The following is a 27,356-nucleotide window of genomic DNA, read 5'->3' on the forward strand; positions in this document are numbered from 1 at the left end:
CTGATGATTCATTTGGCCTTTTGACCCTAGTTCTATGAACGCCTTGACTCTACTGAGTGTCTCTTCTCACGTCAACAATACATATGTCTTTCTTTGTTCCACAGCTACTAGGTGCTGCTAGACACAGTATTTTTGCTGTTCCAACATGGGACAAAGCAAGATCTTGAATTCCTGTACGTCCTTAACAGCATCCCCCCTTTGAAAAGGCTAAAAGCTGGAGAGCATTTACTCTGTGCAGGGTACTGTTACAAGTTCTTTACTTTTATTTATACTCCTTAATCCTTGTCAACAAAACAAAACAAACAAAACAAACTACAAGACAGGTACTGTCATTATTCCATTACACAGAGAAGGAAATATGGATAGGGATGTTAAATGACTCGTTCAAGGTCAGATGGTAAGGGGAGGAGTCAGTATTTGCTTTTGCACCCAGGCATCTGGCTCGAGTTGGCCCTTAACCACCGTAACCATCGTGGCTACTGTGGGGCGGCCTGAGGACTAACTAAATTCATATATATAAATTACTAAGAGGAGCTCCCAATGCCAGATGGCAAGGGCCATATTAAGTGTTAACTTCTATTATTATTTTTATTAGCTGGTGACATTAGGACTCCTTGAACTTGCACTTTTTGCATACTGAGAGACTCTAGTAGTGTTTCAGGCCCTCCATCCTCAGTGGGAATGATCTCCTTCTTGGCTAATACAGACTATGCCCAGTTGAACTTTACAAACTGTGATTCCTGTGCTGTCTTTACTGCCCTGCTGTGGCCTTCAGAGCCTGCTGACAGTCCATTGCCACCATGCCAGCCCAGGTCTCCAGCTCACTTCTGTTTCTCTGACAGAGAGTGAATACCAGGGTACAAATGCAGGCCTGAGATACACGGTGGATTATAGTTACCAGGAAGTTCTTTCATTCTGATTTTATGGAAACTTAATCTTGGAAAAAAGACCAAACAAACAACCTATTCCTTTGATCATTTTACCTCTTCTAACTCCCAACTCATTTATTATTTTCTCCTCATTGCCAACACTCCTTTCCCTCTGTCCTTCTCGTGCCTTCCTCCCTAAATACACACGCATGCATGTGTAGGTCCCATTTCTTCCATTTTCATAAGTGGCCCCACTGCTGTTCCAGTTTCTTGGGCCAGGAGGCAGGATTTCCCCCTTCCTTCAGGCATATAACCATCTGTTTAATATTAAATGGAAAGACCTTTCTCCTTCCATCTCCTCCTCACTGCGGCCAGTAGGATGGTCACCATGACTCTGGCTTGCTATAGCAGCCTCTGAGCTGCACTCTGAGGTTCCAGTTCTGATCCATTACAGCCCGTGTCTGACTTTTCAGGCTCTCCTTCTCAAGCAAGGTCTTTACTGCCCACTGCAGTGGCTCCTTGTTTCTTCACTCTACCGCATCTCAAGTATACTGCTTGGTTTTATAGCTCTCTCTCCAAGGGGCCTATAACTTCTACTTGATCACCCTCTTACTCCCCATCCCTTGTCGGTGAGCCTCCTGACTGCACAGGCCATGATCGGTGTCCCATGGGAATGCCCCCCACCTCACAGTGTTTCTGGGATATCTTTGTCTTCTATCCTTTCTGATTCTGACCCACTTCCTAGGATCTCACTTCTCCCATGAACAGTGGAGATGGACAGCACCAGTCTTGACCAATCTCCTCTGCCGAACGCTTACAATCAATCCCCATTACTAAACAACTCAGGACTTACTAGGGGCTTTCTTGTGTTGATCACCACTGTTTCATGAGACTATGGTAATTACTTACCACAGGAACCACATTTCATGCTTTATAGCTCTCTTTCGGCCTAACAAAGTGCCAGGCCCTGGTAATTAATTGCCCATTAGCCGGCTGCCTAAAATGTAGGATACTTTCACTCTATTATTTCAAGTCTGATAAAATGTCAGACTTGAATCTAACCAGATAAATGCATCCACAACAGTCTTCTTATATTGACTGCAGGCCCAATCCAAGAGGTTTCTTTACAGGAGCTGAGTGTTACACTGTGCTCTCTCTAGTAGATGTCTGTACTTTGTCATTTTGTTCCTACTATTCTGTTTTATTTATTTATTTATTTATTTATTTATTTATTTATTTATTTATTTATTTTTATTTATTTATGATAGTCACAGAGAGAGAGAGAGAGAGAGAGAGAGGCAGAGACATAGGCAGAGGGAGAAGCAGGCTCCATGCACCGGGAGCCTGACGTGGGATTCGATCCCGGGTCTCCAGGACCGCGCCCTGGGCCAAAGGCAGGCGCTAAACCACTGCACCACCCAGGAATCCCTACTATTCTGTTTTTAAAATAATAATTTAATATCTTTCTCTTACCCACCCAAATGGGAGAAGAAAGTATAGCATTGAACTCTTCCCACTGGCACACCTGTAGTACTCCTCATAATGGCAGTTTTCCTAATCAAGTAAGCCATTAAAGAACCAAATAATGGCGGCACCTGGGTGGCTCAGTTGGTTAAGCATCTGCCTTTAGCTCAGGTCATGATCCTAGGGTCCTGGGACCAAGCTCTGCACTGGGCTCCCTACTGAGCAGGGAGCCTGCTCTTCCCTCTCCTCCTTCCCCTGCTCGTGCTCTCTCTTTCTCTCTGTCAAATAAATGAAATCTTTTTCCAAAAACAACAACAACAATAACAACAAAAAAATAATGAGTCAAAATGAAATTTCTTGTACATCTTACCTCAAATTAATTTTCTGACAAGATGTTCAAGAGGAATGAATGACAGGAGAGTTCAGTTTCTAATTTTGCTACCACATGAGTGCTTTTCATCTTTTTGATATATTAGTTTTATTTCTGTGCCTTCTTCTATTGTGATAGTTTTCTTCATGTAGTGTTGGAATACTGACGAGATTGGACACTGTATACCTTTTTACAAGTTAGCTCCTTATATGGGAATGTTTATGGTGCTCTTATTCCCCCAAGAGTCCCCTGGTTAAGAAAGTCCTCCTGAGGTATCACTCATTTACCACTAAGGAAAGAAAAAAAAAAAGAAACATCCCTGGAAAATTCTTCATTTCTTCTATTCAAACCACAGAGATGTAGGAAGAAATAAAAATCTCTGAAACTCCTTTAACTTTTTTTCTTGAAGTTATTCTTACTTGGTGGAAGTCTGCTTTGTGGTGTGTATGAAGGCAAGATTCTGCAGTCTATGAATTTTTCCCAGGCCTTTTTTTTTTTTTTTTAAGAGAAGATGACGTTTCTCCAGATGTTTTTCTGGGTAATTATTTTTAAATAAACAAAGGAAAAAAAATAGCTGAGTCTCTAAAGCAAGGCAACATGGCATCTTAGAGCAAACCATACACCAATAATATGTTCAGCTTTGAGGTATGAGGGAACATAGTATTGCTGGCTTGGATCTTTAGGCTAGGTTCCCTCGCTATGTATCTTTTTGTGTGGTTGTTCCCTATCGTAATTACTCCCGGGTCAACATGAGGCTCCGGAGCATGATCATGCGACAGAGGACACAGGACAGACATGTGATCCAGTCTGTTCTCCAAAACGTTTCCTCTTTAAGTTTAGATCTTAGGAAAGAGCCAGTCTCTGACACTCAGGCAAGAGCTTGATATCTTTTCCCATCAAAGGTCAGCAGAGGACACGGTGGCTGCATCATTACAATTCTTTTTACATGAAGTTTTCCATTTAATTAGATAAAGGGAATCTGAAATTCCTTCAAGATATCAGACATCTGGAATTTCCTTAAGAGATCTATCCATTAGTCGCATCACTTGCATACTTTAAGAAAGTGCTCAGTAGTAAGAGATTTTGCCATTAAGATGTAGGCTTTCCAACTAAATTGCTACAAGTAAATAAACATGTGACGGTGGCTTAGAAATCTCATGAAAAGTGATGTCACCTTTATCCTCTCATTTGTCATTGCAAATGTCACTTTAGGATGGCCCGAAAAGGAGCCTGAAACACTTGTCTCAAGAGTCAGTATCTATTCTCAAGATCAGTCAAAAAGCAGACTTCTGGTGCTGATAGGACTATCACTAGCATCTGCTGCTAAGACTTAGCGCTTAAGTATGCACTTCACATTCTACCTGGTATTGGTATGTGTTATTTTTTAAAACTTACATCAACCCTATGAGGTAGGTAATATTATCTCCATTTTACAGAGCAGGAAATTGAAGCATAGAGAAATAAGTTCCCTTGCCCAAGGTCATACAGGAGCTGTGTGCCAAAGGTAGGGTTTGAGTCTCATCTGACTGCAGGCCCAAACTTGCCAACACTGCACTCCACTGTCTTCCCTAAGACCAAAAGCCTCCTTCTACTGAGTTCTTCCTAAGTAGTTAGGATCAAGCTAAGCACTTTTCAAATATTATCTCCTCTATTTCAGGGTAAAAATTTACCTTTTTTGAACTAGGTTTTTTTTTTTTTAAAGACTTTATTTATTTGAGAGAGAGAGAGAAAGAGAGAGAGAGAGAGAGAAGCAGACTCCCCACTGAGCAGGGAACCCGAGGGGCTGGGTGAGGGGGCTGGATCCCAGGACCCTGATATCTTGATGGATCTGAAGGCAGATGCTTAACCCACTCAGCCACCCAGGCACCCCCTGAGCTAGTCTTAATTGTTTTCTAATGAAGCGCTGAGTATACATAAACTAAAGCAAACCTCTTGGTAATTATCTAGTGAAATTAGATTCTCAACATAAAGATTCTGTTGAACTTCAGGTCAGAAATGTTATCAATCCAATATTGGATTTGGATTATTTTTTTTCCCCATTTCCCTTAAATAAAACCAGAGTATGTTATGGGGCCTTGATCAATTGAAATTTGGTACCATCAAATTTTGCTGTGGCTTTTACCTTAAAAAAGATAGCCCTACAATCGAAAAGAAACATTTTCTTCTCTAGCTGGGGAAAACCTGCCTTACCGCTGTATATAAGAGTTATTCACACCACGGTGGTCCAAGTCGTGGCTGAGAGCAGCAATCAGCAGGGCAAGTATCTCCAGGTCAGTCAGCTTGTTCTGTGTGACCAGAGAAGTCAGAGGAAAGAAAGAGAAAGACAATTTGGTAAAGTTCATTATCCTACCTCTTTTCATCAATCATGTATTTGTTTTTCTGAGTGTTTTTCACATGGGATTCTTTACAGTCACAGAGGACTCATGCTAGAATCCTACTTTGCGGGGAACCAGCTGTACTCTGTCTTCAGGGTGGGATTATTAGAAACGTCATTTATCAACAGAGAAGGTTGAAATGCCTCTAACAATCAGTAATCTGTCCACCTCCTGTAAAGAGCATTAACTTTTCATGATCTCTCTCTATATATATATGTGGAATCATCAAACTAAACTTTAAATAATTGCTATCTCTCTGCCTTCTAACTCCTGAAGATTCTGCTGCCTTCACTCCCTGCTGTTAGTTGCTACATCCTTCAGGAACACAAACAATATGAGCAGTAAGCAAAACGACATAAAAAAAAGAGGATTAGGAATGAAAAAATCTGCCTTTAAAAAGTTGCACAATATATTCCAAGGCCAACCATAGTTATTTTTGTCACATCTGCCATTTGTATTATTTGTACTACTTGTCTCCTTTATCAGTAAGAAAACAAGTTGAAATCATGATCAGCTCCACTCTGCGGGAACCCTCAACATTCTATGCAGTATGTCTACAACGTTAGACAAAATCACCATTTTGTTATTCTTCATAAAAACAGCAAGAATAGTCTTCAGTGGTATAATCCTGGTGACCTTTCTATAGCCCAAAATAAGTTTATCCTAATTTTTATAAATGTTTGCTATGGCAGGAAAATACTACTATGGTATTTCATATGGATTCGTGGACAACAATCCCTTCTTTTAGCTCTAGCCAGTTAAAATGTGCAGCCTATGGAAGGAGAGTCAGAGAATAATATTTTTAGAATTTCCTTAATAAAAAAAAAGAGCATGGAAGCTCTGAATTAAACACAGTTATGTGATGGATGCCTGGTATCACTTACCTAAATAACTAGTCGATTCTCACTGAAGTTAGAATCTAAGAACAGAGATATGGATAAAATTTGGCCTGGAAAGGAACAAATTACTTGAACGTTTTCTGCACTGATTTTCCTTGAATACAGGGTCTGGTCAATGTATACGATATTAAAGCCTTTTCCATGAAATACTACTTAAAAAATTTAACTGAGTGCTCCAGAGAAAATGTGATAGAGAATCCTGGACTTACCTATGAAGCCATTTGAGTTTTTTTTTTTTTTTTTTTTTTTTTTTTGAGGAATTCTACTGTGAAGCTGGTTGAATATGAACACAAGAAATTTGATACTTTTTCTCATACTGTAGACATTTCCTCTGGAGAAAGTATTTATTTGCCCAAAGACTACTAAATTTAACATGAAGTTATTTTAAAGATTTTTTAAAAATATGCCATATATGTTACATATGAAAGAAAATTAATACCTAAGTATTTTGCCATGCTAGTCTTCTTCAATTAACAAGCTGTAATTTATTTTGTAAGTGACAATAAACAGTATTCCAATCATTGTTAGTGCAATATTTAAAAAAAAAAAACCTTGAAAAAATATGCTGTAAATTTTACTACTAAAGCAAGAGGTTTTATATATAAAAACAGCTCTAAAAAGTACCTGAATCTTGCCGGCCTTTAAAGCAGCAAACATGCACTGAGCTGTATTAAAGGCGTGTCTCCAATTATGATAGGCAACATTCTTCCTGTAATTCTTCTTAACACTTAAAATCCACCTGCAAAGAACCTTTAGGAAATAAAGCGTAAGTAGTAATAATGCTTGCTAACACGTATCACATATTTACTCTGTTCCAGGCACTGTAGGAAGCATTTACATCTAAGCCTTGGACTGTGGGGGAGGTACTACGACTTTGAAAATTTCACAGATGAGGAAACTGCCATTCTGAGTGGTAACTCGCTAAAGGTCACATTGCTCCAACGTAAAGGGAGAGGCTAAAATTCAAACTTGAGCAGTTAGACTTCAGAGCCCACCATGTTAACCACCATGCTAACTACGTGAGACGTAAAACGCAAGACAGCTCTAGTGAAGGTATTTTTGGCATGGGTGAGGAAGGTACTGACTAGCTTTTTAAAAGATACTGTGTCTCGTGTGCCATCAAATAGTCAACTGTGTACGAATTCACGAATTCACGTGTAGAGAGTCATGGAAATAGCCACTCTCAAGTTCTTCTCTACTCCCACTTTTTAGTTCTGCAAAGGTATTCGGTGCAAGGCTGGGGAAGTGGACTGGGAGCTGAGATAGAGAGCAATGTCTGAGCACAGAATGGAGCTCCAAGTCCTGATGCCATCAGGTCTTTTGTTCCTTTTAAACTACACTTAAGTATTCAGGCAGAGTTACTGCTTGCTTACCAAGAAGTAATTTTTAAAGATATATATGCAAAATAAAGCCCAGAGGTCCCTATGAAAAAGACGTATTTTAAAAGACTGGGAGGGGGGGGAGGACAGACCAGAAAATCTCAAAAGCTGGGTTTAATTCATCTTCCAAGTAGTGTATTCAATAAAATCCCCAGAGATGCCTGGGCCCCAAGCATGGTTATTTTTTGTTTGGGTTAGCATCAGAGTCTGCCTCTCTTCAATTCTGAATGATTTACTATACTTTGGGGGATCTGTGAGAACAAATATGTGCCTCTTCCTCAGTATATCACTGGAGATACCTCAAACACAAAGAACATTGCCCTCGGGCATGGAAAAAGTACCAGGAAAAAGAACGTTGCTTTAACAACATTCAATACAAATGACTGGCTGCAGAAGTAGGCCAAAAACAAGGTTTCTTCTTTGTTGGTAGAAATTGCTTATATAGGGTTTGGTAGAAAAATCAGTGCTTTCATAACCCTCCTTTTCTTTTCAGGTCTTTTTGTTCCTGTTCTATTACGCAGTTCACAGGGAATTCTTTTTTTTTTTTTTTTTTCCACAGGGAATTCTGATAACGAGCAAGCCAAATGTCCCCTAGCTCTTGCATCTCCAAGTCACCTTATTTAGCAGAGGATTTCTGTGTGCCTAAGACTGACATGTGTTAATCCCAAGTGCAGTTTCTTTCATCATGACCATTTCTGAACAAAATCAGCTAGAAAGAGGATAGTTTCATCTTTTTAGCAGAATTAAGAGCTCTAAACTTGCTTCGATGTGCATAGTTAGAAACTATATGTGTATAGTTAGAAACTATAAAGCGTTAAAGAAAATTACTGATGATGAATTAAAGAATCAAGGAAAACCCAAAAATTTAACCTATGAATATGTCTCTTTACTAATCATAAATCTGTAGATATAATTAAATGTGCATATAATCACAAAATGTGGAATAATGACCAAAATGACTACGAAATATTAATTCCTGATGGACTATTCTACTATCCTTGTAATAAAATGGGACTAAGAGAAATGGGTAATCCAATGGGTACAGTAGTTAGGAACTAGATATAAGCACAGTTTTGGGTTCTATTATCAGGATGACTTTTTTTCATTTTTTTTTTCAGGATGACTTTTTAAAAACATTTCTCGAGTATAGTTAACACATAATGTTACACTAGTTTCAGGTGCACAACACAGTGATTCAACTTCTCTATACATCATGCAATTCTTGCCACAAGTATAGCTACCATCTGTCACCATACAGTGCTATTATGACATCATTGACTTTATCCCCTGTGCCCTTAATCATTCCATAACTGGAAGCCTGTATCTCCCATTCTTCTTCACCCATTTTGCCCATCCCCCCAGCCCTCTCCCCTTTGGCAACCATCAGTTTGCTCTCTGTATATACAGATCTATCAGGATGTTAATAGCATTTAGGAAAATTATAGTCAGATCTGCTCAGTGCTTGGTGGATATGCCTGGCATGTTCAAATCTGCAATATAGTCTTTTGTAAAGGACTACTGAATAATTATGTGCAAATTGCATGACCCTAGGGAGCATGCTCAATACACTGATCAGTCTCCAACAATGACAAAGGCTTCCTAAATCCTGAGTGGCAGACTCAAGATGCTCTGGGACAAAGAGAAGAAACAGAAAACAGCTCAGTTTCTGCCCTCAAGAATCTCAATCAGAGTGAAAATAATAAAAGTGTACATACAAAGGAAATAAAATCGAGACCACAAATTGTCAACAGTATTCCAACGGGTATGAAGTCAAACCTAGGATTGAGTCAGACTCTGAGGAAGTGGGCTGTAGCAGAAAGTGGAACAGCCTTGTTAAGTGGGACAGTCCATTCAGGAGAGGAATGACACGTCAAAGAGAGAAGGTGAAAATTAACGTATGCAGATGTGTTCAAGTAGAGTCAAGAGTCTGTTTCATAGGTCCGCAATAGTAATGGTTGTGATGTTCATAGGAGAGTCACTCAAGATTTGGAAGCCAAGAAGAGACATGAAGATTTGACATATCTTTCAGTTGAAAATATTCTTTGTTGTTGCAGCTTCATGATCTCCAGTAATAACATTTTAATTTTGTCACTCTAAAATTATACTGACAATAGTATCTGAAATAAACATGAAAAAAAACAAAACAAAACAAAAAACAAAACCAACCATGATAGGAGAGTCACTAAGGGGAGGAAGGCCAATCAGAACGACTGTGATATTCAAATTGGTGTTGGCCAGAATCAGAATAGTAGTTATTCAAACAGAAAAGGAAAGTAAATGAATGAGACCTTTAAGAAAAATATCTGCCTAATGAACAAAAATTCAAGAAAAGGTAAGAAAAAGAGTTGCTAAAAGAAATTCTGAGTGACTGGGGCACCTGAGTGACTCAACTGTTTAAGTATCCACCTTTGGCTCAAGTCATGATCTCAGGGTCCTGGGATGGGTTCCCTGCTCAGCATGGAGCCTCCTTCTCCCTCTGCCTCTCTGTGTGTCTCTCATGAATAAATAAATAAAATCTTTAAAAAGAGAGAGAGAGAGGAACACATACGCATGCATACAAATAGTCATATCGATGCATGTGTCATTCTCACAAGACTCTCACTGGGGAAGTCATACCATTATCCCCAATTAACAGACTATGAAACTGAGAATTTGAGAGATTAATTGCTTAAGGAAATAAGAGCTAATAACCAGTAGAGCTGTAACTCAAAATCCATGATCTTTCTACTCTTCTCATGCTATCTGAATTTCTTCATTTGAGAACAGGGCCACTAACAACAGGCCAGAGAACCATTCTTGAGAGCTTCTTGAAGTAATCAAGTAACATGATGTCCCTTAATCAACATGGCTCTAAGATGAGTGAAGTATTATTAAATCCACAGACAGTAGTTCTTTGTTTTTACCCAAGAGTAAGATAAACTTTGGCTAAATTTTTTTCAAGAGATTATTTATGTGTGTGAGAGAGAGAGAGAGAGAGAGAGTCACAAGCAAGATGAAGGGCAGAGGGAGAAGCAGACTTCCCGCTGAACAGGGAACCAGTCATGGGGCTCGATCCCAGGACCATGGGATCATGACTGGTGGCTCAGTCACCCAATACTTTGGCTAAATTTAAGAAAGAATACTCCAAGAATACCATAAATGACACTGCATTAACCTAGTTATATTAACCCTTCATTTTCATTCCTAATTTAGGCTTTTGAGAGCCTCTGCTGAAATGAATACTTAGCACAGTGCCGGGTACACTGTATATGCTAATAAAGTTTCATTTTATGAATTCATGGATTGCTAAATAGTAGAGGCTTTCAAAGGATTTAAATTTCCAGACAGGAAATCTATTTTTGATTTTTTTAAAAATTTATTTATGATAGTCACACACAGAGAGAGAGAGAGAGAGAGAGAGAGAGGCAGAGACACAGGCAGAGGGAGAAGCAGGCTCCATGCACCGGGAGCCCGACGTGGGATTCGATCCCGGGTCTCCAGGATCGCGCCCTGGGCCAAAGGCACGCGCCAAACCGCTGCGCCACCCAGGGATCCCCAGACAGGAAATCTGTACAAGACTAGAAATTCAACTGTCCAGGAAAAAAAAAAAAGTAACTTTGACGGCAAATTACTACATTTTCCCCCTAAACAATCCTTTCTCTTTCCCCCTTATTCTTTGATGCTATACACTCAGCCGTTATGGAGCTCTCCCCTAGTATCTCCGGATGGGTATTAGAAGATACTGACTGAAGTCTCGCTTTTTTCTGAGAGGTAAATAAGGTAATTGGCAGGGGTTAAAAATCAGTTTTCGCCATCACCCCATATGGGTAGCCACTGTTCAAACCACAAGCTTGGCCTCTCATCAAGCGCCTGAATGCCCTCATTTCCAAAGCAGTTCACTTTGTCTTGGTGCTTGTCCGCACTGTGTTATCATAACCTCTGCAATCAGATCAAGTTACTTCCCTGTTTAAAATTCCTCAGTGACTCACCATTGTTTTCAGGATAAAACCCAAATTCCTCTGTATGAGTTCCATACAATCTCTACTTCTTACCTTCCTCTCTAGCTGCCAGCCTCGCCACGCTGCCTCTCTCAACCAGTGCCCCATGCCCCAGCCCCACTCCATCAGCCCGCCTTGGCACGTCCTACTCCCACTCCTGGGGATACTCTCCCCTGTTCTTTACCTTGGTGCTTGACAAACAGTAAGAACCCAATAAATGTCTTTTTAGGGTTGATCGTTTTTCTTTAAAAATCTCAGGGAGGCATCAGGTGACAGTATATTAATTCTCTCTCTCTCTCTCTCTCACACACACACACACACACACATGCATGAATGCACATGCACTATCTCTCTTTTCCAAAGGACATGATTGTATTCCTACCTCATGTTTCATCTGGAAGTTCTGCACAAGGTTGAGGTCAGTGAACATCCGAATTGTGCACAGTGCTGTTTCTAGGTCAGACAGCTCAAAGTCACTGAAGCTGAAGTCAGTAATTTTAAGCGTCTGAGCAGATGGTACCACAGCAGCCTTAGGTAAAAACAGAACAAAATGAAATAAAGCTGTAAATTTTATAAAGCAGCAGTGATTCACAAAGTTTTCTCACTTTACTTTAGGGAAATACCACATTGTGTTTTTTTCTTTTTATGTATACCCTATAAATCTTTTGATAAAGGAGCTACTTCTGTATTTGTTTTTTTTTTTTTTATGAGTCACGTGGCGGGGGTGTGGGTTCCAGGTAGGCTACGTGGAGGAGAGAGGGGGACTGTCCTGAGATTGTACTCAGAACCGTAAGCAGAACTAAGGACTCCGGCAATCTGGCCCCATTTACATCTCCAGTCTTAGTCACTGAACAGACGCTTATTGAGTAATTGTTCTGGATCCATCCCAATACTATGGGCTGGGGATCAAGTGGTGAGCAGGACCGTGATAACATTCTACGTATTTTATGTTTAATTGGCAAGACACTCTTGCTAAGCGGATACTCTAGCTCTATTTTTCAGGTGCAAACGCTTAAGCACAAAGAGGCTAACTGCCTTACCCACAGTAGCCCAGCCAGTTAGGGAAGGGATGCCAGCTTCTGATCAGGCAGACTATCCTATTTTCAGATGTGACACAATCTACTGTGGGCATCGGATGAGCAGAATGCACTTCAACCAAGCCTGATCCTAAGACTCACATAGGGTGCACGTTAAAAAAAAATTCAGCGATTCTGATTCATTAGATCTGGGGTGGGTCTTAAGAAAAAAAAAAAGACACCAGTTTTGTTTCTGGAGGGGCACCTGTTTTTCTTTTTTTTTAATAATATCCTTGGTTTTGATTTGATAATTATTTAATTGTAGCCAACACTTGCAACTTCTTTAAATATACCTTGCTCCTTTTCATCAATGTTCGTTCATAACTCCTGCTTCTCCTACAAAGCAGCACCCACTCCTCTCTTTAACTGATACACAGCTCACATCCAAAGAAGGGTTAAATGCCCTTCCGTGCAGACCCCACCTTGGGAATATCCATTTAATTACAGAAAATTAACTGTAATGTAATTTCCTGCTTATCTGTCTCCTAAGTACCCTGGGATCTATATGCAGGACTGTATCTTATACATCTCTGTATCCATTGAAATGACTGATGGATACAGTTTTGATAATTGTTAACATGAACACTTATTAAATGAGTGAGAGGGGAAAATCTTATTCCCTTCACTTTATATGAGTCATAAGTTCCAGTTTTAAAATCCCCAAACCACCAAGGAGGATGAAACCCATTAACCTGCGTTGGAAAACTAGCAGACCTGGCAAGTGCCTTGCGATCCGTTATACTATTTAAAAAATGGGAGATTTTAATGACTTTAATGACGACAACAAAAAAAAGGATTTTTGGCTTATGAGAAATCAAGCCACTCTGAGCCCCAATTCTCATGAAGCAATGTTGGCCAAGGCCGAGGCGCCTGGCTCCCTCAGACTGAGCAGAGCTGTCGGGCTTCTCTCTTAGACTTCCTGCTGGGCCCCAATGAGCATCAGAACTTGCAGGGTACTCCCTCACCCCCTTGACCATTTTGCCTGCCAGCACGTTAACTGCTTTAGCCAGATTGGGCTGCGATTTACCTGATGAAAAGAGGCTTTAACTTGGAGCCAGGCAGAGGGAAGACAAATTAGGAAATCTGAACCTGGTTCCTTCTTTTAAGGTCTTTTCCCAGACTCACTCCAAACCCCTTAGTTTTCCTAGGAGTTTCTAGGATATCACTACTCTGCTTTACCTCCATCTTTTCCGAAGTAAAAGGGCCAAAGTAACAACATCTTAAGGATCAGTCCACAGCTTTCTCCTACCCATCTTGGGGCGCTTGCCCATTCTCCTATCTTGACCATCACATTGTACTCGCCTCTCTCAGACACGTTTAAGCTTTAAATTAATGTCACCTCTTCATAGGCCACACTTCAAATCTTTTCCCAAACCCCCAATTCACGAGAAAATATGCATTTTGTTAAGTAAGTTCCACAGGCTACTGCATGGGCTGAAGCAGGGGAAGAGAGGATTTAAAATGTTTAGATCAAGGGCTTCATTGTTGACACCAGGCCCCAACATCAGAGATTGCAGCAGTCAACTGCTGTGCAACTGGGAAGTGTGGAGGTGGGAACTACCAGCCCACCCTGGTAACTCGGAGCAGATTGCAGCTGCTTCCCTTAAACATACTGCACTCCACTGGAGAACAGATTTTTCCCCCCTCAGGGCATCATTATTCTTACAGAAGTTTTCTTTCTTTCCTTCCATAAAGGATGTAGGATGAAGAAGGCCAACACAGCTTGTGCCTCTCTCCTTGACACTCTAACTCCCAACCTCTCTACGGAGAGAAAACAGTGTTGTCTTTTGCTTGTTCAGTCACACCACACCAAGACTCAACCTTTCTGAGCTGACCCAGGGGGGATGTGCAAACGTTTTCCTTAGGAACCTTGTGGTCAGTGATATAGCGGTTCAGAATTCTCGGAATTGACTGCTAACGAGCCATGAGCAAATCAGAGGTCGTTCACGGCCCTTGTAAATTGCCTCCCTGACCATCACGAGGCAGTTCAACTTTCTGTTGGTCTTGAAAGGGCTTGGGATAAAGGTGCTTTTGAATAAAACACGACCTGTAATTCTTACCATTTCATAAAACAAAATATTCTACAGTTTACTAATCGCAGAGAATAAAGGTTGTGGCATTTCTGGGATAGGCTATATATATATACATATATACATATATATACAACTCTGGATTTTCACAGCGGCTTCTTTTAGTGACTGTTTTGTTAGAATTTACAAAGTGACTTTTTTTTCTTCAGGTGATAATTTGACTTATTGCACGGCGGCACTGAAGACTAACAGAAATAGCCTGTTTCTAAAGATTTTGTGAAGCTACGAGGTGCTATAGATGTGTATATGTCTAATGGTTAATAATCTAACTCAGTTTACGATACCATCTAATCCCACAGAATAATGCTGGTTTCTCCATATGAGAGTGTAAATGCCTGTGACTCCTCAGGCAACAGTGTTTAGGTATTTTATTGCTTAATTCAAATATAGATAAGCTCTTCTAGAGTTGGGAGTTTAATTTGTGTCAAATTAACCAAATATGGGATGCAAAAAAGTACAGGAAGCTCAGTGAGTTAAAGATTCAATCTGGCAAACAAATCCGTAGTAGTCTCATTTTTCTTCTGAGTTCTGGAATTGGATCTGCCAAACTCATCAAGAAACTAGTTTACCTCTCATTACACTTCAGAGGAAATTCTTCATTTAAGTCACCCTTTTATGACCCTTTTTCTAATGCTTTGGTCCCTTTTCACCATTTCAGCAAAAAAATTTTAAAACCACAATCGGTTTCGGAAGTGAAATTCACTAAGGGTGGAACTAAACATATACTCGGGAGTAGGACTGGACTGGGTTAAAGGAAGCAGTATTGAGTCCCCCTGCAGCCCCACAGTATTTACAGTTTTAAAAATATTTTAATTTCTTAGTGTTCTTAACTCAAATCCAGTTGTTCTGAATATCAACTGACAAAGAGCTAACTATTAAATTGATCACAATTAGCGAGAGTAACTACTACATTTATATTTACATTTTGGCATTAGATAATGGTCATAAAAAGAGGAATTTTAAAGCAAAGTGAAGCACATGGTAAAAAGTTATGTTTGTGTGACACCTGCGTGGCTCAGTCATTTATTTAGTGCACAACTCTTGATTTTGGCTCAGGTAATGATCCCACGGTCATGAGATTGAGCCCCATGTGCACTCAGTGCAGAGTCAGCTTGTTCTTGTCCCTCTTGTTCCCCCTCTGTGCCTCCTTGTCGCTCTCTCTCAAATACATAAAATATATATATATTTTTTTACAAAGGGGACATTTTTGCTATTAAGGGTTCTAGTCCCAATGTGTCCCTGACTTTATCACCCTCAACAAGATGTTCAACCTCCTTTCTTACCTGTAAAATGAGGGGGTTGGGTGAGAGTGTCTCTAAGATTTAATATTCAGAATTTATGGTGTATTTATTTCTCTAGCCACAGGACTCCAGAACTTATTGCTTTCTCACTTTGGAACGAAATACCACCCTGAAGGTGGCATGTGAATCCTACCAGTGTCTTTCCTGTATGGGGCTCAGTCTGTCTCTGACCTCTCATCTTTTAAGGTAAATGGATGGGTACACCATAGCTGTTATGATTATGCTGTGTTTTTCATGCTTGATTCCATGTTCATGTCACTGTCAGGCTTCCTCACACATGAAAAGGGATATCCCACAACTCCTGGCTAAACAGAGGACCCACAGCCTCTGTGTGAGTGTAGAGGAGGATGAGACTAGGTATGTGGTGGTATCTCTACTTACTGCAGTAATGCTCTAAATGAAAATTGGAGTTTCCTGAAATTGCCATTTGTATTTTTGTTGGGGGGAGGGTATGGGAAGAAGTCATTTGTTTGACAAGTCACTCTTATCATTTTTTTTTTTTTTTTTTTAGGTTAATACTCTTTCTCACTTCCAGGCCTCTTTAAGTGTTTTTCCTCTGCCTTGAATGCATCCCCCCAAGTTTTCATAGAGCTAGTTTTTCTCTCATCCTTCCCAGCTGCACCAGGGAAACACTCACTGTGTATCCCCTTGGTAGATACTATGGCAAAACTCCCTTAGCATCCATCTCAACCTTCTGCTGGGGAGCCTTCAAAATATATTTCTTGGGGTACCACAACCGTGCCCATATAGGATGGTAAACTTAATCAGTAAATCAGTGTATGTTCTGAAGTTCCACCGATGAGCTGTTCCACCATCTCTCTTCCTCTCCTCGGGCTTCCCAATTCCCTGAGACACAACAATACCAAAACTAAGCCAGTCAATAACTCTGCAGTGGCCTCTAAGTGTTCAAATGAAGGGAGAGTTGCATGTCTCTCCCTTTAAGTCAAAAGGCAGAAATGATTGAGCTTGGTGAGGAAGGCATGTCAAAAGCCAAAATAGGCCAAAAGCCACACCTCAAGCTCTAGTTAGCCAAGTTGTGAATGTAAAGGAGAAATCCTTGAAGCAAGTTAAAAGTGCTACTCCAGTGAACACACCAATGATAAGAAAGTGAAACAGCTTTCTTGCTGATGTGGAGAAAGTTTCAGTGGTCTGGATAGATCAGATCAGCTGTAGTATTCCCTTAAGATAAAACCTAATCCAGACCAAGACTCTAACTCTCTTTAATTCTGTGAAGGCTAAGAGAGATGAGGCGGTTCAGAAGAAAAGTCTGAAGCTAGTAGAGGTTGGTCATGAGGTTTAAGAAAAGAAGCCATTTCTATGACATAAAAGTCCAAGGTGAAGCAGCAAGTGCTGATGTAGAAGCTACAGCAGGTTATCCAGGAAATCTAAGGTAATTCATGAAGGTGGCTACACCAAACTACAGATTTTCTATATAGATGAAGCACGTCCTATTGCAAGAAGATGCCAGGTAGGACTTTTACAGCTAGAGAGAAGTCATCTGCAAATATCTTCTTTCAATCAGTAGGTTGCCTTTTTGTTTTGGTTTCCTTTACTATGTAAAACCGTTCTTGTTTGATGTAGTCTCATTTGTTTATTTTTGCTTTTATTGCTCTTGCTTGAGGACACAGATTCAAAAATATATCACTGAGAATGATGCCAAAGAGTTTACTGCCTACGTTTTCATCTAAGAATTTTATGATTTCCACTATTACATTTAAGTCTTTAATTCATTTTGAGTTTATTTTTGTATACAGCATTTGAAAGTGTTCCAGTTTCATTCTTTTCCATATATCGTCCAGTTTTCTCAAACCATTTATTGAAGAGGCTGTCTTTTCACCACTGTATATTCTGACCTCCTTTGTTGAAGATTGACCATATAAGCACAGGTTTATTATGGGCTCTTTATGCGGCTGCATTGGTCTGCATGTCTATTTTGTGCCAGTACCATAGTGTTTTGATTACTTAGCTTTACAGTATAGTTTGAAAACAGGGAGCATGATTCTTCCAGCTTTGTTCTTCCTTCTCAAGATTGCTTTGGTTATTTGGTGTCTTGTGCAGTCCCATGCAAATTTTAGAATTAGTTGTTTGAGGTCTGTGAAAAATGCTGTTGGTATTTTGGTAGGGATTACACTGAATTCAGTGCAAACTGCTTTGGGCATTATGGACATTTTAACAATATTAATTCTTCTGACCCATAAGCACAAGTAGATTTTTCCATTTATTTGGTCTTCACTTTCTTTCATCAACATTTTATGGTTTTCAGAGAACAAGCCTTTTATATCTTTGGTTAAATTTATTCTTAGGCATTTATTCTTTTTGATCTAATTGTAAGTGGGATTTGTTTTAATTTCTCTTTCTAGTTGTTTGTTATTAATGTACAGAAACGCCAGAATAATTTTGTGTCCTATGACTTACTGAATTCATTTATTAGTTCCAACAGTTTTTTTTTTTCCCAACAGTTTTTTGATGGGAGTTTTTAGACTTCTCTCTATATAGTAAATCATGTCATCTGAAAATAGTGAGTTTTACTTTTTCCTTTCCAATTTGGATGCCTTTTATTTATTTTTGTGTCTCTAGGACTTACAATCCTATGTTTAATATAAGTGGCATGAGGGGACATCCTTGTCTCTACCTAATTTTAGAGAAAAACTTTTCTGCTTTTTCATATTGAGTATGTTTGCTATGGGATTGTTATATACAGCCTTTATTATGCTGAGGTATGTTTCTTCTAATACTCACTTTGTTGAGAGTTTTTATCATAAGTGAATGGTAAATTTTGTTAAGTACTTGTTTTGCATCTATTGAGATGATTCCAAGATTTTTACCATTTTCTTAACGTGGTGTATCACATTGATTTGCAGATATTTAACCATCCTGGCAACCCTGGAATAATCCCTTTTGATCATGGTGATCCTTTAAATGTATTGTTGAATTTGGGTTGCTAATATTAGTTGAGTATTTCTGTATCTATATCCATCAGGAATACTGGCTTTTTTTGTGGTATCTTTGCCTGGTTTTGGTATCACAGTAATGGTGGCCTCACAGAATGAGTTTAGAAGCATTTCTTTGTCCTTATTATTATTGTTTTTTGTAATAATTTGAGAAAGATAGGTATTAACTCTTCTTTTAAGTATTTAGAGAATTCACTTGTGAAGCCATCTGGTCCTGATTTTTGTTTATTGGGAGTTATTATTACTGATTAAATTTCATCACTAGGAATTATTCTGTTCAGATTTTCTATTTCTTTGTTCTTTGTTTTCTATTTCTTTATTGTTGTTTCTAAGATTTTACCTATTTTTCTAGGTTATCACATTGTTTGGCATATAATTGTTCATAATAGCCTCTTAAGATCCTTTGTATTTCTCTCTGCTTTTTTTTTTTTTTTTTTTCTGGAGAGAGAGAGCACAAATGTGGGGGCAGGGGAGAGGAAGAGGGAGAATCTTTTTTTTTTTTTTTTAAGATTTATTTATTTATGAAAGAGAGAGAAGCAGGCTCCCTGCAGGGAGCCCAATGTGGGACTTGATCCTGGATCCTGGGATCACGACCTGAGCCGAAGGTAGCCACCCAACTGCTGAGCCACCCAGGCATTCTGGAGAGAGAAAATCTTAAGCAGGCTCCTTGCTGATTGTGGAGCCCGACTTAGGGCTTGAGCTCATGACTCTGAGATGAACTGAACCAAAATCAACAATCAGACCCTTAAATGACTCAACTCAGGTACCCCAAGATCCTTTGTATTTCTGTAGCATCTGTTGAAACTTCTCTTTCATTTCTAATTTTACTTATTTGGGTCCTTGGGTGTTTTGCTTTGTTTTTTTCATGAGGAGTATGGCTACAGGTTTATCTCTTTTGTTTGTCTTTTCAAATAATCAGTTCTTTGTTTTATTGATGTTTTCTACTGGATTTTTTGTCTCTATTTCATTGTTTCCACTTGGATCTTGATTATTTCCTTCTTTCTATCAACTTTTGCTTTTTTTTTTTTTTTCTAGTTCCTTTAGGCATAAAATTAGATGATTTTTCTTAAATTTTTCTTGTTTCCTGAGGTAGGCCTATATGTCTTAAACTATCTTCATATACTTGCTTTTGTTATATCCTACAGATTTTGTAATGTTGTATTTCCATTTTCATTTATCTCTAGGATTTTTATTTCCTCTTTGACTTCTTCATTGACCCACTGGTTGTTTAATAACATATTGTTTAGCATCCATGTGTTTGTGTTTTCTCCACTTTTCTTCCTATAATTAATTTCTAGTTAAATACTGTTGTGGTGGAAAAAGTTGCTTGATATATTTGCTACTTATATTTATTGAGACATATTTTTGGCCTAACATGTGCCCTATCCTGGAGAATGTTCCATGTGCACCTGTTTTCGTCCTTCACCAGGTCAGAAAAGTTTTTAGGCATTATTTCTTCAAACAGGTTTTCTGTCCCTTTCTCCCTCTCTTCTCCTTCTGGGACCCCTATGTGAGTGTTAGTACACTTGATGTTGTCCCTTAAATTGTCCTCATTTTAAAAATTCTCTTTTCTTTTTGTTCTCATTGGGTGGTTTCTACCTCTCTGTCTCAGAGGCTGATCTATTCTTCTGCATCATTTAATCTGCTGTTGATTTCCTCTAGTGTATTTTTAATTTGTTGTTGTATTCTTCAGTTGATTGGCTCTCTTTTGTATTTTTCTATCTTTGTTGATGGTCTCATTGTATTCATCCATTTGTTTCCCAAGATCAATAAGCATCTTTATGACCATTTCTTTGAACTCTTCTAGATGGTTTATCTCCATTTATTTCTTTTCTGCAGTTTTATCTTGTTCTTTCATTTGGAACACATTCTTCTGTCTCTTCATTTTGCCTGTTTGCTTCTTTCTATGTATTAGGTAGATCAGTTATGTCTCCTTGTCTTGAAGAAGTGGCTTTATATAGGTGTCCTGTGGGGCCCTATAGTGCAAACACCCCTGGTCATCCATACCGTCTGGGTGTTGTATGATGGAGGACCACTCATTGGTTGTGGTAGGGTAAGGTTACTTGCGACAGTGCCATTGTCACCGAGGCCACCCATGAGATATGGTGGGGTGGAGCCACTTGAGAGGAGCACAGGCCAGGATGGGTGGACTGGGTAAGGCATGTCTAAAGGGAAATGCCAGGCCAGGGCAAGCAGTGCTAGCATGGTAGATAAGAGTGTCAGAAATGGCATCTGCTAGGTAGGGTAGCTACTGAGGACAGCTAGGTAAAGGGGAGTGAAAAAAAATGGCATCCACCAGTACTTCTATTGCTGGAGAAGGTTTCAGCAGATCCCCAAATTACTTCCATGCCTTAAATTTAGTCAATTAAATTAGTCAATGAATCTCATTCACATGTAACACAGGCACTTTTCTAACTGTTGCCTCCACTCTGGAACTCAGAGCAAGTGATACTGCACATGCCCTTTAACTAAGAGTGGAATCTTGGTTTCCTACTGTCCTCTGACTCTCCTGGACCTAAGCCTCACTGGTTTTCAAAGCCAAATGTTATGGGAGCTCATCTTCCCAGTGAAGGTTTCCTAGGTCAGAGAGCCTAATGTGGAGATTGGACTCCTTGTTCCTCAGAGAGGGCCTTTGCAACTGTGATATCCTCCTGTTTGTTTGTTGCCATGCTGGGGGGCGGGGGGGTGCGGGTCCTGAGTAGGCTGCATCTCTGCCTCCCCTGGTTGTCTTGATGTGACTTTTTCTCTATATTCTTAGTTGTGTAAAATCTTAGTTCTTCTGGTCTTCAAGTTGTTCTCAGAGATAGTTGTTTTATATATAGCTGTAGTTTTGGCATGTCCATGGGTAGCAGTGAGCTCTGGATCTTGATTGCAAATTCACACATTCTATTTCTTGCAGCATTAAAGTAGCCAAAACCTAGATGCAATCTTATCCTGCAGGTTGCTGAATTACAATGTAGGATGAAATCCCAGACTTGCCATATCTCTTATGGGAAAAATTACACACATCCAGACCATCATTCTAGAGTGTCTCTATATTATATAATTTTACAATGCTCTATACTTTAAAGTTACAGCTTTTTGTTCCTGGTTATTATAATCATATAATATTGCATAATTATTGTATATAGTCCTTCACTATTCAAGTTCTAAGAAGGTAGAGATTTATTATTTATTGTCATGTGGAGCACCTAATATAATACCTACATAGAGTAGGAGGTAAATATAAATGTGTAAATGAAAATCTTTTTCTGATCATCAAGCACCTAAACAATTCTTCGTAATATTAAATTTAATTTAGTTTGGCCAAGAGTTATAACACAAATGTTAACATTAATAATGAACCATGCTATGTCAGAAACAACAGATATATACTTTCTTACCCTATAGTTTAATTATTAATTTTATTTGCTTAAAAACTTTTAAATATAGTTGAATTCCTTTCATCATCACAATAAATATTTTATTACTATACTTTTTTTAAGAATCAGCTTCAGTTTGTCTTAAGTTTCATTGAAGTTTGATTCATTCACCTCCAAGATACAGTAGAAACTCAGGATGGGAAAGCAGACCAAAATCCACTTTTTAGCAACTCTGGCAAAAAGTTACTTAAAACGGTCAATTCTAGATTACTCCCCTCAAGTAGAGAGCTGATTATGCCTTATAAACAAAGATTTACATTTGTTCTTATTTCACATCGTTCTTTTTTCTTCCAGATTTTCCACTTACCTGTCCCACTTAGACTAATTTAAAAAAAAAGAATGTATACTTTCTTGAAGTCTACATTAATAGAATAGCTCAGGCAAAAAGACATAGAACATAACAAGCCACATCAAGATCTTGTTGCTGCTACTATTAGATTTTGAGAACTGATTTTCCTTCTACTGCTACGACTACTAACAATAACTAACACTTACTGGGGACATATGTACCAGGAACTCCAGTCACTACAACTCTGCAAGGTAAATTCTTTTATTATCCTCTTTTTATAGATAAAGAAACTGAGATACCAAGGAAGTCACAGATCTGCCTGAGATCACAGAGCCAGAAGTTGAAACTAGTTTCTCTCTAGACCCATGCCGCTTTATATATTTCATCAACTAATTATTTCTAGCTTCATAATCATAATCATAAGGAAGAAAGAAAGCAAAATCTTATTGAATATTGAAGGAGCTTGAGTTGTGTGATTTCATGCTAGAGTACAGGCTCTCTAAAAGTCTAGATTTTTCCCGAATCTACTGATTCATTCACTCAATCACTTAACAAGCTATGTAAACCAGGTTCTTGTTAAGCAATCACTAAATGGTAGCTATGATGATGATGATGATGACAACGATGACTTGAGAACTGCCTGATGGAGAGGATAGGCACATAAATAATTGAAATACATAGTTTTTAAAGCGCAATGACACAAGTATGTTAGTAGTTCGCACATGATCCAAACACAGAGAATGTAGGTAAACCTTTACTTATCTTAGTCACTTGTGATAGTTAATTTTAAGTCTCACTTTGACTGGACAGAGGTGCTCAAATTAAATATTATTTCTGAGTATGTCTGTGCAAGTATTTCTGGATGAGATTAGCACTGAATCAGTGGACTCAGTAGACTGCCCTCCCCAATGTGGATGGGTATCATCCATCCATTCAGGGTCTGAAGAGATCAAAAGATGGAGGAAGGAGGAATATGCCCCCTCTTTGCTTCCTATGGAGTTGGGATATTTCATCTCATCTTCTCAGGCCTTTAGACTTGGATTTCAACCATCAGCTCCTCTGTCCTCAGGCCTTTAACTCAAACTGAATTATATGACGGTTTTCCTGGGTCTGCAACCTTGCAAACAACAGACTGCTAGATTTCTCATCCCCCATTAATTGTGTGAACTAATTCCTCAGAATAAATCTCTCACCTACTGGTTTTGTTTCTCTGGAGAAGCTCAGCTAATACAGTCACATATTTTTCTAACGGCAAAGAGAATCTATCCTAAGCTTTATCAGTGCCTTACATAAGACAAATGACAGCCTTTTCTTTATTCAACTATTTCTTATTATGAAGGCTTCTACACAAATATAGAGGGTGCCTCTTTGTTTACTTAACAGAAAAATAAAACTTTATAGGAAATAAACTATTTATAAAGTGTATAGTCTCCTTGAAGGCCAAAAAGCATGTGTCCATGGCAAATAATACACTTGGGCAAGGTAAATAAAAGAACCATTTAAAAATTATTGAGTTTCTTATTTTTAGTAGACACCTCATGAAAAAGGTTTATATTTAGCCTGTGGCAAAGTTTTTGGTAACCTCAGAAGAAAATAAAGACATGTGGCTACATGGCTACACAATTTGCTCAACTGTATAATCATTATACAAAAAAGGTCACACTGTTATCAAAGACATTCTACCTGCCCTAAGTCTGAAGTATCAAATCTCAAGAGCTAAAATAAAAAATTACAAAAACAACTCCTAACAGCCAACTGTTAAGAAAAGGCTTATTCAGAAAGTTATTTATTAAAATAATTCTGAAAAGATGAGATACTGAACTTGGTCTTTCATTAAATGTCAAATTCTTCCTAATTAGCTTCAGTGTTTTACAAAGACATTTTGTTCCATTACTCCTGATGTTTATTCAATATAAACGATAGGAGGAAAAGAGATTTTTCTCAATGATCCATTCTTCAAGGAAATTATTTTCAGAGATTAAAATTAACCTAAAGTATCTGATGAGTTTATTGGTATCTAAAAGGAGAGATCCTCAGGTGTTTTAAGCTCTCCCTATCAGTCCTGGATGCCTACACCCCCCCACCCCCCACCACTGGGGTACCATTTTACACAATGCAGTTTGACTCCAGGTCTTTGAATAAAGCCATTTGACAGCCATCACATTATACTTTACAGAAGGCTAATGTCTCTCTTCCCCACTTTTAACATGCACGGAAAATATGCTCTTGAAAAAAAAAATCCACATCATTTACAAAGCTTATTAGAATTTATCTTTCTCTAAGAGGGAAGTGAACTCAAATGCATATGAGAAAGAAATCTACTTATACAAAGGGAGGTGAACATTCAAAGAACCAAATCTTACAGGGAATAAAAAAGGGAGTAAGGGACAGCAGAACTGGATTAGCATATTTTCTTTAATAACTAAATCAACATGTTTTATTTTTCCTCCTTTCTACCATTATATAAATGTAATCTTTTAAATCTCAATAGTGAAGAGACACAGAATGTAAAAAATAATGGGCATAAGTTTTCAAAACCATGTAAAGATGGCACGTGATAATGTCAAGATTCTGATAAAATGTATATATGCTTAGAAGTAAATTTATGACTACAGTTAGGAATAATAAACGCCAATCTGTTTAACATCTAGTTAGTATATAAGAAGTTCCAGAATGGTGCCACTATACTTTGGAGCTAAGATTACTGTTGGAAGTAATCCATTAGTAAAATCATAGCAGAAAAGATGAGATTAGCTTGCCAAGGGAAAGCAGGAAGAATCAAATAGAACCTATTAAGTCTTGCCAATGTGGAAAAGATATAGCCCAATTAATGTTATAGACATCTGTAAAAGTAAATGTATCAACTGATGGTGTACAGGAAGTCCAAAGGACCCAGACGGTTTCAGGGTAATTCCAGCACCTGTTTGAGGATGAGGGTGCCTTATTGGATGCCATAGGTTACTACAGTTCAGTGACACTTGTTATTGAGATCTTTGTTATTATCAGCTCAAATTTTTCCATTTATAATTTGATGATCCATACACAGATTTTCCTAAAAAGTGAGGGAATGTGATGATCATCTTGATACAAGGAATTGGATCTATACTCTAACACTCCCTTAGGCATCAGAGATTTGGATCAGGGAACTGGCTCTCCCCTTTACGGCTGTCACCTGCAGCAGGAATGCACATGCCTGATTCAAAGGAGTTCATGTGAAGTTTCTGGCTCTGAAAAGATAAAGTCAATTCTGTCCTAAGGAAATCCTGCCTAAGAGGTCAGCTTCTTCCCTTCTCACTATTTTGATGCACAAGACCTTTCAGGATCACAAAAAGGTCTCAGTTTGCTTTTAGATACATTACGTATGATTATGGAAATTGCCATAAAGCAGAAGCTCTAGGTATGAACTGAATAAGCACTGATTCTATGACAAAACGGAGCAGCTTATTTGAAAAAACTAAACTCTAATATATGTTTATATACTGCTCTTCTAACAAGAGAGGAAAGCAGAAAAGGCAATCCATCAATCAAATATTTAGTTCCTGGAAATAAACATTGATTACTTTCTGATATCTTAACTGATAAATTTGGGGCTCAGTGGTTGAGCATCTGCCTTTGGCTCCTGTCGTGATCCCGGGATCCTGGGATCAAGTCCCGCATAGGCCTCCCTGCAGGGAGCCTGCTTTTCACTCTGCCTATGTCTCGACCTCTGTGTGTCTCTCAGGAATAAATAAATAAAATCTTTAAAAATAAAAACACTGATGATTTATTATTCTAATAGCCATAACCAGGTAGCTGGGGTCCATTTATTTTTATGTGAACAACTTGTTACTAAAGATCATTAAACAGTATACAGTAGAATGCTTAGTTTAAGGCCCTATTTCTGCTATGCCCAATTTTAAGTCAAGGGAAATTACATTAAAAACTTCAGTAAAACAAGAAAAAAAAAAAAGAAGAAGAAGATTCTGAGTTTCCTATCAACTTTGTTATACTTCTGTTATTATTAGAGAACTTTTCTGGACACAGGCATAAATACTTAGCGTACTGAAGTATATTATTTAAGAACTAATTTGTAAAAATAAAAGTTAGGAACACATTAGATAGCTTTTTGATTTATTTTAGGTTTTAAATTGAGATAAATCATCAAATACATGACAAAGGCAGCAACTTTGGTAGTTGCTGGATAATGCAGACACCTGTGTAGTTGGAGCTGTAAAGGAATTTTTATTAGGTTGCTAGAAAACCAGCATTGAATTCAGTTGCTGAATTTCAACCAATTTAAATAAAGTACTTGACCTACAAGCTTATAACCCTAAATTTCTCAATGCAGCTGCCAGAAATCTATTTTCCAAATGAAACAACAGATGGTTTTGAACAATACTGCAATATAGCAATTTTCAGTTACTCCAAAGTGTTTTCTTCTTGTTAAAATTTTAAAAAATTAAGAAAATAATTTTCTGAAAGACTATTTTCAAAGTGAAAAGCAAAATTCAATAACCTAAGCGATTATTTTTTTTAGCATTATCTTTAGAAATTGCTCTATTTGCCAGTTTTTATTTACTTAAAACAACACATGGCAGGGTGTAACCTTGCCCTCATTTTAGAACTAATTTAATAATCCTGCAGTGCCTGCAAGCATTTCAAGATGTATCTTTCCATGTGATAATTTCCAACTCACAGCATGCATTTAGTTCGAAACTTCATCATTCTGGGAGGATGAGACCAACAGGCCAATTAAGCCTGATGTGAAAGATATTTAAAACCTATAAACCTTTGTAAATAATTGAAAAACTGCTCATTCCTTTGAATACCATCATCAACAAAATAAATACAGCCATTTGGAATGAGCCCAACCCCCAAAGAAGAAGCTTAACCTTTTAGGACAAATCACCTCAAG

General features: G+C 38.4%; 1 protein-coding gene across 5 annotated transcripts in view; it reads right to left on the bottom strand.

The window, feature by feature from the left end:
- PDE5A (phosphodiesterase 5A) overlaps window positions 1-27,356 on the bottom strand; it is a 134,064-nt gene that overhangs the window by 25,396 nt on the left and 81,312 nt on the right. For 4 of the 5 annotated variants that reach the window (XM_025466020.3, XM_025466015.3, XM_025466018.3 and 1 more), the window contains exons 12-14: window positions 11,716-11,862; window positions 6,602-6,727; window positions 4,894-4,988 (exon numbers count right to left, since the gene is read on the bottom strand). In XM_025466020.3, coding sequence (XP_025321805.1) covers window positions 4,894-4,988; window positions 6,602-6,727; window positions 11,716-11,862 — 368 coding nt within the window. The remainder of the gene's footprint in view (window positions 1-4,893; window positions 4,989-6,601; window positions 6,728-11,715; window positions 11,863-27,356) is intronic. The other variant, XM_025466019.3, reaches the window with a different exon arrangement.

The sequence above is a fragment of the Canis lupus genome, chromosome 32, assembly GCF_003254725.2.
Source record: "Canis lupus dingo isolate Sandy chromosome 32, ASM325472v2, whole genome shotgun sequence".
Classification (NCBI taxonomy): Eukaryota; Metazoa; Chordata; class Mammalia; order Carnivora; family Canidae; genus Canis; species Canis lupus.